The sequence below is a fragment of the Phyllobates terribilis genome, unplaced genomic scaffold (assembly GCF_046119375.1).
Source record: "Phyllobates terribilis strain yellow unplaced genomic scaffold, ASM4611937v1 Scaffold_1__5_contigs__length_1240528914, whole genome shotgun sequence".
NCBI lineage: Eukaryota > Metazoa > Chordata > Amphibia > Anura > Dendrobatidae > Phyllobates > Phyllobates terribilis.
The window spans coordinates 877,282,777-877,297,598 of record NW_027362761.1 but is presented as its reverse complement, the minus strand read 5'-3'; the positions used below and the strand labels follow the sequence as shown (position 1 = coordinate 877,297,598).

The following is a 14,822-nucleotide window of genomic DNA, read 5'->3' as shown; positions in this document are numbered from 1 at the left end:
TAATATAGCACAGCTCATGGCGTGCCTTTATTACATGGAAGCAAGTCATGCAGCATATACTCCGTGTCCACTATTAGTTGGTCCTTCGCTAATGTCAGCTATTCATCACAAAGCATGTCCTGCTGGGCGTAACGAAAGAGAAGGGCTGAGAAACTGCTCCACCATGAGATCCTCTACCCACATAATGTTATCTACAATAAACTTTGATCTTTCTGTAACTCATTAACTAATCCAAAGATTCTACATTCCCATCAGAGTGGTACCAGGGACAGCATCATCCTGGAGTCAAAGTTCACTCATATCAATGACTGTACAATATCGTGTTCTATTGTACAGGCAGACAGCAAGGTAAGAAGACACAATAACTATATTATTCTTAGAAGACGTAGATTAATACTAATATACAGTATATATGTGTATATATGTACATAACACTAATATAAATATACTTACATATTTCTTGTATGTAGGTATTAAAAATGCCTTGTACATTAATCTGCCATTATTAATAATCTCTATATTACAATATTGTACCATTTCATTGCACATCACTTTTTCTATGAAAGGGAACAAAGCAGCTATAATGTAATATACATAGTCTGGTATGTTCAGATGTGTAATTAAAGGGGTTCTCCAGGGCTAAAATAGGGATGAGCTTTCAGATTAGTATGGGTTGGACACTCAGCAGCTCCATCCATCAGCTGACACTGGAGCTGTGGCATGGAAGTACCTGAGAACAGCCACTGTGCTATGGTAACTTGGTGCTGTCTTCTGTGTACTTCCATTGCCCGTGTCTCCAGGTATCAGGTGATATATTGGTACAATGATAGCAAACACATCAGGAGAAAATAGACCCACGGTTCTCCTGGTCTTTTCTACAATTCATGGTGGGCAACAACTACATTGACCTCTTTTCGCAGGTTCTAAGAAGGCAAGCACTGGCCATATTCAGCACTAGCAAAGGCACACTACTCTCGAGGCACACTGCCAGTTGATCATTGCTGTGCTTGGATTTGATGACCTTCCCCCATGATGCTCAATATAATGTTCTAATAATATAACTATCATAAAATGTCTGATTACCTTCCTTTTACTGTGCCTAAAAAGAATTGCCATAAGGTGCCCAAGTAACACTGCAAGAATCAATATACAGTATATACTAGGAAAGCCAATTACATCCCATTGTGTCTCTAAGTACTTGGCACTCAAAAATTGGTATTCATGAAAATGATGCAATAAATATCGTTATTATTTCATTATTTTTATTGCTCCATGAAATAATAAAAGATATTTATTGCATCATTTTCATTTATACCAATTTTTGAGTGCCGAGTACTTAGACACATTACGTAAAGGGTGGAACCTTTACTCGAGCACCTCGCCTAACACCAATTATTGCCGTATACCTATTCAATTACAACCCATTGTTCCTGCCTTTACATAGCTTTAGACAAAAAGTCTGGGATCTGGGATGCAAACTCTAGGCACCAATCCATTAGGGCTATTGTTACCCCCTTCAACAATAACAGTCAATGTAACCTGTGCAAATACATACCCTTTAGGCTCTGAGGATCACCTCTATGACTACAGTTAGTGTTGTAATAGTGTACAATATAACTCTAGGTAATAATAATACATCATTCCATCATTCGCATGTTATGGTCAGAATTTACAAAGATTTCATTGCAGATGAAGAGCTCCTAAAAGGGAATGTTCAATTCGAAAAAATTGTCTTTAATAATATTTAAAGGGGTTATCCAGGCCTATTACATTTTTTCACTATGGGCAGAATAACTAACAGGCAGGTAGTTGCCTGTTGTGCCCGGCACTGATCTCTGCCAGCACAGAGCGAGCACAGTTGACTCCTGCCGGCGATTCAGAGGCTTCCACTGGCGTCACGTCGACAGAGCAGCGACTTCTCATCTGCTCTGCTCTGTCGACAGGGCATGACTTCTGACGTCATGCTGATTGACAGCCGGGACCTCTCTGCCTAACTGCGGGGAGCCGGCCGTCAATCAGCAGGATGTTGGAAGTCACACCCATCGACAGAGTAGAGCAAAAGAAGAGGAGCTGGTTTGTTTATGCGGAGCAGTGGAATCACCGGCGGGGAAGGTCAGTGACCGCTCTTAGCCGGCGCCGAGTGGAACAGGCAGGTAGGTGACCTGGTTAACAACTACAATTTTGTCTCTCAAAGTTGAGGTCTACCTATGATGTCAATTACAGGCCTCTCTCATCTTTTTAAGTGGGAGAACTTGCACAATTGGTGGCTGACTAAATACTTTTTTCCCCACTGTACCTGCCTGTTAGTATTTAGGCCCATAGTAAAAAATATCAGATGGTCCTGAACAACCCCTTTAAAATATGCTTCAAATAGCAATGGTGCCTCAATCCTCAGATATTAGCCTGGGTCCACTTCTACCTTGGGTTTGACAAAGGAAAAAGAGTCGTGTGTGTCAGCACATTCCCATAGCTATTAGCAAACTGGCCTAGCTGTCCAATTTTAACATCCGTGGCCTCTTGTTAACAAAAGCCAGAAGTGGAGCTGGCAGGACAAGGGACCAGAGCTAATATTTGTAGATCGAGACACCTTGCTTACTTGTATTATAATAGTAAGTTCTAGATCTTGATGTTTTCTACACATTAAGTATAATTTGTTTCGAGTTGCACTGTCCCCTTTACACAGTTAATGAGATTGATCTTAAAGTCATCACATCCAGCTAAATCACTGTATTCTCTGTGATAACAATATGATCTAGGTTGCTAAATATTGTATAGCTGAAAAAAGGTAGTGCTGCTACTCAGTGGCCAGAATAAAATCCCATCCACATATCCTTAGGACGTATTCTTGTATAGCGTCACACAGCTATTTCTCCGCATATTTGGCATGTAATCTGATCATTTCTAGGTATTCATTAGATGTAACCTGCATCACATAAATCTTGTGAGAGCTGATATTAATGCTGTCCAATTATTACTATTGTTTGACAGAGAATAAATGGATGATAACAATGAGGTCACCATTAATCTCCTTCTCCTGGGAAAGACGCAATATGGTAAAAGTTCTCTTGGAAACAGCCTGCTGGGAAGTTATGAATTTGAAAGTAGGATTTTCCCACAATCTGTGACTGAAGATTGCCGACTCCATAGGATGCGAATCCCCAATTTTGCTCGAAGGATGGGGAGAGAGCTGGGCTTAAGACTGCAGGTGCTGGACACACCTGGCATCCCTCATAGCAGTCTGAACCAGGATGAGGTGAAGACCAGAGTGAGAAAAGCCCTCTCAGAGCACTTTCCAGAAGGGTTACATATGGCTCTACTTGTCTTAAGGGCTGACATACCACATTGTGAAGAAGATAACCAGCACACTGTCAAATTAACAGAGGTAATTCCTGTAATAAGATGAGTAATTTCTAGCACTTGCTAAAGATGAGCATTTCTCTCCCCGTCTGTTTTGTGTGCCTGTCTTCATCAATTTTCGTGATAAAAAGAAGAATAGATAAATGAAGATGTTTAGCTCTTGTACGAGGAACGTTTTGTCACTCTACTGCCAGGCCCTCCAGAAATGGAGTTTTATCTGTAATCCCATATTGGGAGATCTGCCTTGTATGTTTTTCAAAAAACATGGATGAAAATGTTAATTGCTACCAGATGAAAATGGCCTTATACAAGTTTACCTTCCCTATTCCCAGCAATGCCAGACCAGGTTACACTATTCACACACAGCCTGTCAAGAGGTATTAGAGCTCAACAAGAGACAAAATGTTGGATTTACGTTAGACCAATTTTGTGACCTTTCCCATTGGAATGGCTTTATTGGCAAACAATAAAGGGAAGAGATGATTTCCATAAACATATGAAGGTTTTTTTGTGTCTCAAAGCAAAACTTGCCATAATTCATTAAGGAATGAGAATATATTTTCTAAGTATATGAGATATAAAAATATGCATATATAATATATTATAGTGGAAGATTACAAATCCCAACAAAACTTACAATGGTTTATGGATCTACACAAAGATAAGCAAGTCAAAATCTACAGTCTGTGGAGGAGCATAGAACTGCGTTGGGACATTATTTCAGAAAATTATATCCAGACTAGATATATCAAGACAAGATCTGCCCACATCATCTAATTATAAGATATTTCATCAGCAGCATTCCAGAGTCCCCCACCCAGGTCTATTAGATCAGTGTTCCCCAACTCCAATCCTCAAATCCCACCAACAGATAGGATTTTCTTAGTACTTCCTTCCATTTCCTTAGTACTATAAATCCATCACCTGAGCAATACTAAGGAAATCCTTAAAACATGATCTGTTGGTGGCCCTTGAGGGCTGGAGTTGAAGAACTATCAGATTATGGAGAGTGAACATAAAAAGATTAGTTCGCAGTACAGGACAATAACTGAACTTTGTTTCATGAACCCATTGGCTCCTCTGTTTGCACTATTGCAGGACGATGGGCCAACACACTGAAGGCCCCATAAAATAAAATAATTTTAGTATATCTCTGAAAAAATTTAAAATATTATTTATTGCGTACAGTGAACGCTTTAAAAAAAACCTCAGAATTGCTGTTTTTAACTACCTTATGCCTCCTCACCAAAAACTGCAATAAAAAGTGTTTGCATGAACCCCAAACTTGTTTCAAATAAAGCAAAAGCTTGTCCCACAAAAAATGCAACTTCTAACAACTGAAAAATTTAAAGAAGATATGGCACTCAGGATATAACAACACAAGCTACTTTTTTAAAGATTGGAATTTATTTTAAAAGTAGCAAAAGTTATGTAGTCATTTTTACTACACACTTAATATCACAAAAACAAACCGCAAAAAAAGTTGCAGGATTGCGGTTTATTGTTTCTGTTACTCGATACATAATAAAGTAAATTAGAAGTTGCTTGTAAAAAAAAAAAAAAATCCACCAAAAATCGAGCCCTAATAGGGCTATGTCCAAAGAAAAATAATAACGTTATGGCTCATGGATATTGGGAAAGAAATAATGTAAGCAAAAAAGTGAAAATCAGCTTCATCCTCCGACTGCACTAAACGAGTGCCAGCTGGTAAACATTTACCTATCGGTGGTTGTTTAATAGCCTGTTTACCGGCAATTCGCGGTAGACAATGCGCATTGATCTGTTCACTGTGCATAGGCTAGCATTGTTCTCGGCAGCTAGAGTCCTGTTTACACTGGATGATGAACCACCAAGAATGTTCTTTTGCACTGCACAAAAGATCATTTCTGGCTATTGGGCTAAGGACTTACCGGCGTGTAGTTGTTAACCAACCTGTCAGTTTTGCCCTGGGACGATATGTTCTGGCTCAAAGAGGTGGTGGACCGCTCTCGCCGGGAATTCTTCTGCATCCAGTCATGTTACATCCACAAAGAAATGCCTTCTCTTCTGCTCAGCTCTGTCAATGATGCATCACTGCCAACATCGTCCTGATTGACAGCCATCTTCCCATTGCCTAACTGGGGAGGCAGATGTCAAACAGTATGATGTCAGCTGTGATGCTCTGCTGACACAGTATACCAGAAGTGAAAGAGCTGCTCTGTTAATATGAGGTCAAATGAAGCTGGTGGATCGCCACCTCCATCAGAACAAATCATCACAGGGCAGGTAGGTAATTTGCAACTACCTACCAGTAAGTTCTTAGCCCAATAGCTAAAAATAAAAAGTCCCAGATAACCTCTTTAACTTTAGTCTGCAAACACAAAGTGATGTTGCCCCCCCCAATGGCATCCTGGAGGACTCCGCTCATTAATATTCATATGTCCATACACAACCCCGACATCTGGGAACCCCACGGATCCTGAAAATGAAGGCACCAAATTCCCTGTCTTTTCTCGCACACTAGTTATCCTAAACTGTTGCTGAGAAAAAAAACAACACAGTGGTATAATGTCAATTATAATTCTCCTTATTGTTCTCATTTCCCAAGCACAAGTTAGAACAGCATTGGTCCCATTAAAGCAGAAGCCTGAAGTATGATATTAAAAGATACTTAACTTTTTTGTTTTAAATTTTTCTCTAAAGTAATGAAATAATACACAAAATGGTAAAAAGGGGATCAGTTACATTTATGGAAAAACACAACATTTTTCTAAGAGTGCATTCTTTTAAAATATGCTGATGCTCCAAAACCTGTAACGTTCAGTACCGGAACGGCGGGTGGTGTATTAGGTTTCATCATTTCCACAATTAGTTCAAAAATGAAAACTTTCTTGAAGATCATGAAACGTGAGTCTTGTTTCGTCTTTCTGGATACAATCATTTAATCACATGGTAGAAGCAGTAAGCGAGAGTCCACACAAAGTTGTGGTCATTTCCTTTTATGTCAACCTTATGCATTACTTGATATAAGCACTTGCAAGTTTCAGAATATGGATTCTTAAATAAAATATGATTTTTACATATGTTTATGGAGCATTTTGAAGAAAAGCATGTTAGTCCTGTGAAGTGTCTGCTCTGGAAATTAAACGCAGCTTATTCCGAATGTGCTCAAAAGAGGCAATGGTAGTCGGGTAATGACATATGCATATTGTCACTGAGCTCTATAGACATAACAATGGAGACTAAGGTGCCATTCCTACTATACAACGCTGACTTTGTGGGCAGACTGATGCATTTCATAGCGGATACATGTGCCGGTGCCAAACCCTCAGGAACACATCCTCTCTAATATAGCTCAGATCTTTTACGGTAGTAGATGAGCACCTCATCTACTACCAGCTAGGGGCGGACATATCATTGGTGCAACTTGTACAGCCGCACAGTGGCCCATTTCCACCTCCAAAGCAGGTAGAATTGTGCATAATGATGGACTATTGAACTGTAAAGGGCCCATATAACGATATTGCACAGGGCCCTTTTTTGTCTGTGCCCACCAGTACTGCACATTGTAGATACAAATCGTGGCAAGAAGGGGACAGTAATTGCTGAATATGTTGGCGTCATATAAAGGTTGAGTTTTACAATCAGGGGAAGCATTAAAGAAGCAAAATAAAAGTGAATGGAACGGAGCTTGAATACTAGGCGTGGGGTTGATTTTAGGAGGAAAAAAAGTTTCCCAATTTGAAGCTCTCTGATCGTCCTTTCAGTGCGTCATTTGCTGGGTCTTATTCCTCTCTTCTTCCCTTTGTCAAGGTTTATCAGAGTTTGGACATAGGTCCTCTCCTCATTTCTCTTCCCTGAGATAACTATTTCATTACTATGAAATACCAGTGATTGTCTGTCTGTTGTCTCTAACAATACGGCTGCTCTTTTTTTCTGAAACTGAATCTATCCAAAATTAATTCTTGTTTTCACCCTTTATTTTTGTACCTAAACCTGATATTTCCCTTTCCGTACGTGATACAACCATGACTCCTGGGCAGCACCACCACTGTCTTGGGTATACATTTGACTCAAACCTTTCCTTCACACCCTATAACCAAATCATTTGTATGCTTATGTCACCTGCACAACAAAAACATCTCCCGAATCTGCCCTTTTTCTTATCAATTAAACTGCAAAAACTTTTACTGTCTCTCTAATGCTTTCTTTTCTGGACTACTGCAATTCTAAATTGGTCTCATGGCCCTAAACTCTCCCTGTCCAATCTATCCTGAATGCGGCAGCCAGGGTCATATTTCTGTCCGCCCACTGCACTGGACACAACTGCTTGTCCATCCACTTTATTGTACGATATAAAGTTATGACTCTCACCCACAAAACTCTCCACAGTTCTGTACCGCCCGACATCTCCTCCCTCATCTCTATCCACCACCCTACGTGTGCTCTCCATTCTGCTAATAATCGACGACTATCCTCTGTAATCTAATCTTGCCAATCCAGTCTCCCAACACTTTTGTTGTGTTGCGCCGGTTCCCTGGAAGGCACTACCCCGGACAATCAGGTTAATTCAGTTTTAACCATGCCCTAAAAATACATTTTTCACCAGTACTATCATTTCACCTAAATCTAACTTCTCTCGCTTTCCCCCTTCTTAAATTTCTATTCAGAATCTGGACCTCTCTTTCATCTATTTCCAGCACCCACATGCACTCAATAGCACTTTGTACCTGGACAAAGACATGTACAGGCTGGAGACCAATTCAGGCAGCTTTACCTGAATCCCCTTTTTTATAATAAAGCACTTATACCTCTTCTGTCTCCCCCATATCCTCATGGATTGTAATCTTGTGAGCAGGGTCTCTCCTCTTACTTGAACTATGTACTTTGTGTTGCTCTGTAATGTCTGATATTGTTTGCACATGTACCCTCTGAACTGTAAGGCTATGTGCCCACAATGCAGAAATGCTCCGGATTTTTTTTGAGCGTTTCTGCATCTCCCTGGCAGAAAAAACGCATGCGGATTGTACATGCGGATTGTACATGCGTTTTTCCTGCCAGGCACAAGCGGAAGTGAAGCATTCTTCACATGCATTTCCGCATGCGGGAAAGTGCTTGACAACTTGGTCACCCTATATAAATCCATGCAACCGGCATGGATTTATATAGTGTGACCAAAAAGATTAAAAATGGTAAAAAAAAAAAATTAAACTTATCTGCTGATGGCCCGCGGTCTTTTCTCCGCTGTGTCCTGTCTCGCGTCCAGTGTCTTCGGCGGCTCGCGGTGGTGTGAAAGTGTAGCACCCTGAGGACTCGGCTGCTACAGGGGTATTGCACCTCACTCCAGAGGTGTGGTATTCCACTCCCGGGTAAGGATGGAGTGTGGGACTGAGCTCAGACAGCTGCATGCACTACACTCATCCCATTTCCGGGGGACAGAACTACGGTACTCCCACCAGTTAGATGTGCAGGTACGACAGCGTCTGTCCCTGGCTGGAGTGGGAGGGGGGGAGGAACATCCCAGTAGTGTAGGGGCAGATAGGGGAGGGACTCTGGGCATAGAGGTAGGAGCCCATTGGGTGCTAGTCACCTGGGCTCACACATAGAGGGAGTATATATGGTGGGCACCATCTTAGGACAGGGTCAGTCAGACTGAGGAGGAGCAGAGCAGAGGAGCTCAGCCAGGAGGGCTGACAGGGAGCTGTGGCTCCGGCTGGGCCCAGCTCCAGGGCCAGGCCTGTAGTGGAGAGAAGGAGGAAGAAAGGCCCAGAGACACAAGACAAGAGGGAACCCTAAGATCCCAGAAGTAAACCAAAAGGGTGAAGGGTTGGCAGAAACGGGTACCGGAACCCTAACTGGCAGAGGCTAATGATCCTTAGTCAGGAACCGGAGGTCGTGGTTAAGTTTTGCCACGACCCTCACCACATCCACCAGGAAGGCACACCACGAATAGGGTCAGGAAAGCCAGAGAAGGTTTTACCACCAAGAGGCCCGAGGGAGCCGGACAAAGGTGGATCCCTGGTGGGAACGGCCAGCAGAGAGAGAGAGAGAAGGGAGCTCAGGACCACGCTCTGGATTGCCTGGGAGTTGGCCGAGTCCCACACCTGGTGGACGCAGCACGGCTCGGGTGGTCACTCAAGGCCGGAGTGACCGGAGCAACACCTGTGAGTAAAAACCCTGAAACTGCATCACCTGTCTCTGAGCTTCCTTGCTGCACTATCACAACCACCAACTTCCACATCTGCTGCCCTGAGGCCATACCCCTCCCGTTGGGGGTTATACCATCCTTGCTGCACAAACCTACCACCGGCCTCAGCGGTCTGCTCTGCAGCGGCGGCCTCCTAGCCGCAATCAACGGGTGGCGTAGTCGGCACTCAAACAACATCTACAAAGACTGCCACACACTTAGTTTGACCACCCTGGGCACGGACCGGGTCACCGCCACAAGGACTACTACCCCTATCCAGATCCGGCTCCGGGTGTCTCTTGAACATGGCCCAGGGGGCGCGTCAAAAGCACCTTCCATGATGTCATTTAGTCATGTGACAGGTCACGCGGAAGCTGACGTCGGCAGTCGCGTGACCCGTCACATGACTAAATAACGTCATGGAAGTTCCTTTTAGACCATCGCGAGCTGCCAGCAAGCCAGGACGGATCGCTATGGAGACAGGGGGGCCATCTTAAGGTAAGTATAATGTATTTTTTTTATTTTAATTCTTTTTTTTTTTTTTACAGGTTCTGTGGTACTTGGGTCTGGAGGAGAGTCTCCTTTTCTCCAAACCTGGGTACCATCCGCACATAGAATCGCATAATATCCGCATGTGCACATGTAGTGATGCGGATATTATGCGATCCAATGCAAGTCAATGGAGGCGAAAACGCTGCGATTCCGCAAAATAATTGGTAGTGCTGTGGATTTTTCCCCAATGATAATGCGCAGTGGAAATTTCCACAGCATGTGCACAGCACATGTGGATTATCATTGCGGAACATTGCAGACCTTCTACCAAGCGTTTTTTAAGTGTTTCTGCAGCGGAATTGCCACTGCGGAAACGCTTAAAAAACGCATCGTGGGCACACAGCCTAAAGTGCTGCAGAATATGTTGGCACCATATAAAGACAATTATTTATTATATTACTAACTTTCATAGCATGTTTAAAGTTTTCATAGTACTTTTAACCATCATCAAAAATGGTTGTCTATGCTTTTTTTTTTTTTTTTTTTTTTTTTTTTTTTAAATAAAACAGGCAGTCGCATACTTGTGATAGCCTGAAGCTCTCATTTATTACAGGAGCTATGAATCCAAAATATTCTACGGATTAAAAAAAAAATGGAAACTTGATGGATTTAATATACAGAATAGTGCAGCACTTAAACCATTTTGTCCTTTACAGAGCAATAGAAACCTGATGGGAAAAAAACGCTAAAAGTATGTGCACGCGAAAGGTTTTTTTTTTTTTTTTTTTTGAGGTGGTCAAAAACTCCGACTTATTTAGTGGAAATCTCTGTGGGCAAAACAACATTTTTTTTAAAGATATGGCAAAAACAAAGTGGCCATGTCTTGGCTGTGATACAAGCACGATGTGGCCAAAATGAGCCTGACGTAGTCCGTTTGGCCTTATCTTTAGGGCTCATTCAGATGAGAGTATAATTGGTCCGTGAGAGCCACACATCGCACATGGGCCCATTATAGTCAGTGTGCCAGTTCACACTACCGATTTTCTATGTTGAATGTAAAGGAAGGGGTGCGAGGACACCAAGCCAGTCATGTCAGCAAGTTGTGGTTGTGACTAGCCGGTTTCTTAATACAGGAGTCCACATGCTGTGGTTGGCTGCATGCGTCTGAAGTCTGCCTGTTGTGATGCCCAATGGCTGCATGATTCAGTTTGTCCGATGGACAACATTGTGGGCCCAGTTTTGGACGCGTGTATCTTAGTCACCTCCTAAGGTCTTATTAGGTCTCATTCAAATATACATTTTTTTTCCCTCGGGCATAAAAAAGACAAAACAATTCATCAGTGTGCTGGATCAGATTTTCATCAGTGGGTCCCAAAAAAAATTATAGAGGTTTCTCAAGCTTCTATCATACAGAACTGGGAAGCAACTAGGAAACCATTAGAATGCTGTCCGAATTATTCATGGACCCACAAATTTTTTCTTTTTGCAGACACTCATCAACAAAACACATGGACATATGAACAGCAATATAGGCTACAGCCTATATGTGTTCTATCCGGCAATAACATGAACAGAACTCGTATGGTAAAAAAAAATAGACATCTGAATGAGGCCCTAAACTTCTGACACAAAGGACTTGACATATGCAATACTATCAATTGTAAGGTATTTAATAACCAAAAACTGGATACAAAATACATCAGGTAGCATTCTGTTTACCATCCCACTAATTTCTTAACCAGACCAAAAAATATATGTTTTATTTATTGCCACTATTTTTATTCCTGGTTTTGGTTTTTGTATACTGTACGTAGGCAAAAAAAAAGATTAAAAAGAAGCTGTGTGAATGAGGTCTCATAACACTGTAGACTAGGACATCAAATTACCTTTGCATCTTACAGCAAAATCTAATAACCATCTTTTCTACAGGATCTCCTGGGCCCTGACTGGATGTATTTCACTGCTGTCGTATTCACTCATGCAGAAAGACTTGAAGACATGAGGATGACAGAAGAGAAGTTCATCAGCTTGGCCCCGAAAAGTCTTTCTACTCTCCTGGAAATTGTGCATGGTCGATACATCTTCAGGGACAAATCACATGAAGCATTGCACGAGGAAAGAGCGGCACTGCTCAATCAAATCTTGCATTTTGTCAGGCAGAACAGCTACCAGACATTAAAAGCCGTATAACACTCATCTGGAACAGCCTGGAAAGGGATCACAACATAGGCTGATACCATTCACTACCAGATAATACTATGGGAAGAGTCTTCAGAAATTAGGGATGTACATATTAATAATTCAATCACACTTTGCAGTTTTCACTAAATTACAGAGTTCTTGCAGCATTGACCTTGGTCCAGAAGTCATAAATGGTCTAAGATGTTCTGTAAAATGGTATTGGCCATTGTACACCATGTCCTAAAGTCTAAGCAGTTTTAAGATGCATTGTGTACAGGATATTTAAAAAAGTATTTTTCTTAAAATATTAAGCAGAATTGAAAAAAATCTAATAGTGTGAATCATATCTTTATAAAGCCAAACAGTAGATATGAGTATGAGTGTTGGATACGGGTGACTAAGAAAATGATAATTAAAAACAAGAGGCTACATGTTCATCGGCATGTGTATCTGTGAGCTACTACAACAGTCTAGAGTGAGTCTAATCTAAAGCTGCCCATAGACATGAGACAGCTGCCAGCCAAACGCTCCATACAGAGATGGCTGCCTTACCTCATTTCTACTGTGGGCCATTAGTTTTGTCTGGTAACCAGTGAAAGAGGTGTGGAGGCCCCATTCTTAAAATAGATGCGGATCCCACTGGTGGACTCACATCTAGAGATGAACGAACCCGAACTGTAAAGTTAGGGGTTTGTACTGAACACCTAGTGTCCGGTGCAAAACTCAAAACACTGACTTCTCCCGGAAGTCCGCTTTACAGTTCGGGAGGAGAGAGAGAATTTTCTAGCTCCAAAGTTCGGGTCCCCATTGATTCCTATGGGGTTTAAGTTCAGGTTCAAGTTCGGGTACAATTCTGGTGCCCGAACCGAACTTTGGACTAAAGTTCGCTCATCCCTACTCACATCCGCTATACATTTATGGAACATCCTGTGAATATGCCATGAATGTATGTGGTGGAAATATACATTTAAAGGGAACCTGTCATGTCTCCAGATACAGGGTTAATCTGCTAGTTAATCGTGTGTGGCCATCTTGCTGAAAGTGCGGCTACAGATACAAAATCAATATTATTCCTCCTGGTGACCCCTGGTTGTCACATAGGTGTGCTGAAGCAGCTTCAGCCAGTTGTAAGCTAAACCTCGCACAACGATTGACAGCTTGCTCTTCACAGATGTGCTACAGAGCGAGCTGTCAAAGTGCCGCAGTGTCCTTCTAGCCACCGCTCAATGTGAATAAAGTCACTCCGGGCACACCTTGATTGAAAGCAGGTGGCTCTCGGGAGGAAAAGAGTTAAGTTGCCTGCAGTAGCTGTGCCTTCAATAAGGTGACTGAACAGCACTGGGACAATTTTAACCTGCCGATTAACCCTATACCTTCAGGTTAATAACAATTGAGGATATGACAGGTTCCCTATAAATGCAGAATTGAGAAGCTTTCTACTTATTGTACCACGATTGGAAATGTAATAAGACAAGTATTAGGATGATGTAAGTCAATGTTATTATTATTTTTGTGCTTAAAATAAAAGCAAGAGAAGCACACAAAAGAAACCTGAAACCAGCATCAACAAATTATTGGCCTTTATTGTTCTAGTTCTCCGACAGGTTCTTGGCATCCGCATTACAATGTGCATTTTCCACAGAAATTACTTAATGCCGCTTCGGGACATGGTTTGGGCTTTGCATACGCCTTTCCCATTGACTTCAAATGGTGCTCCTTTGTAAGTAGCCACACAGTCATCATTGGTGAGAAGATCTGGCTGGATCTGCTCCCATGTCTTCTTCTTAGGATTCAGCTCCTTGTCAGGTTCCCCTATAAGAATGAAAAGGACCATAATATGACAAGATCATCTACAAAAAGCAAGAACATATTGTTCATTTAATAAAAGCAGATCATAAAACTGACATAAAATGAAGGGAAATAAAATAATTATTCAAAATTTACATTAAAATGAATGAAACTAATATCCCAAAATTTTCAAACTGAAATAAGGACAATTTTACTTTGAGTTATTCCATGGTGTTTTTTCTTCTTTTTTAATGGTTCCACCTGGATACAGAAATCTGTTTCGGAGGAAACCTACACTATGATCAACGAGTACACCCTGAACACACTGCTCCCTGATGAATGTAAGCCATGCGAAACATGAAAAAAAAAAAAACAGTATGTAAAGGCCTATTAAAGTGAACCTGACACCTGATACATGCTGCCCATTCATGGGTTTTCAGAGAAAAGCAAACCTAAACAGTTGCGCTATAGACTAGTCAGACAGGCGGGTTCCCGGTGGCTTCTCCCCGCTCCCTGCCATAGATGCACAGGTCTCGCGCTCTACGTGCACATAGACAGAGACCTATGTCAGCAGGAGGGAAGAAGCCACTGAACTAAGGACCGGCCTGTCTGACTAGTCCGTGTTATACGGCCATCTGACTGCACCCTATAAGTGATATTTCTTATATTTAATGACCCCCAAAGGCTTTGTTCCAAGCTGGATTAGTAATTCATAATGTCCCAGAGATAGTACACTAAACACTATAGCCATAGAAGTTAATGGATGCTTTTTTTTTTTAGTCATGTGATTGCCGTCAGGCAATTCTTTGCAGAGCAGGATAGTAGATGAGAGGAAAAT

At 41.8% G+C, this 14,822-nt stretch overlaps 2 protein-coding genes across 6 annotated transcripts in view; one reads left to right on the top strand and one right to left on the bottom strand.

Moving 5' to 3' along the window:
• Positions 1–234: 234 nt before the first annotated feature.
• On the top strand, positions 235–14,034 carry GIMD1 (GIMAP family P-loop NTPase domain containing 1). Its single transcript, XM_073639651.1, has 3 exons — positions 235–348; positions 2,989–3,382; positions 11,945–14,034. The coding sequence occupies exons 2-3, from the start codon at positions 2,996–2,998 to the stop codon at positions 12,203–12,205; spliced, it is 648 nt and encodes a 215-aa protein (XP_073495752.1). The 5' UTR covers positions 235–348; positions 2,989–2,995; the 3' UTR covers positions 12,206–14,034.
• AIMP1 (aminoacyl tRNA synthetase complex interacting multifunctional protein 1) overlaps positions 13,762–14,822 on the bottom strand; it is a 102,936-nt gene continuing 101,875 nt past the window's right edge. For all 5 annotated transcript variants that reach the window (XM_073639603.1, XM_073639639.1, XM_073639611.1 and 2 more), the window contains one exon: positions 13,762–14,008. In XM_073639603.1, coding sequence (XP_073495704.1) covers positions 13,842–14,008 — 167 coding nt within the window. In that variant the 3' untranslated portion in view covers positions 13,762–13,841. The remainder of the gene's footprint in view (positions 14,009–14,822) is intronic.

Coding starts and splice junctions, on each gene's coding strand:
- GIMD1 (XM_073639651.1), top strand. CDS start 2,996: ATGGATGATAACAATGAGGTCACCATTAATCTCCTTCTCCTGGGAAAG. Junction 3,383..11,944: donor ACACTGTCAAATTAACAGAG/GTAATTCCTGTA, acceptor TCTTTTCTACAG/GATCTCCTGGGCCCTGACTG.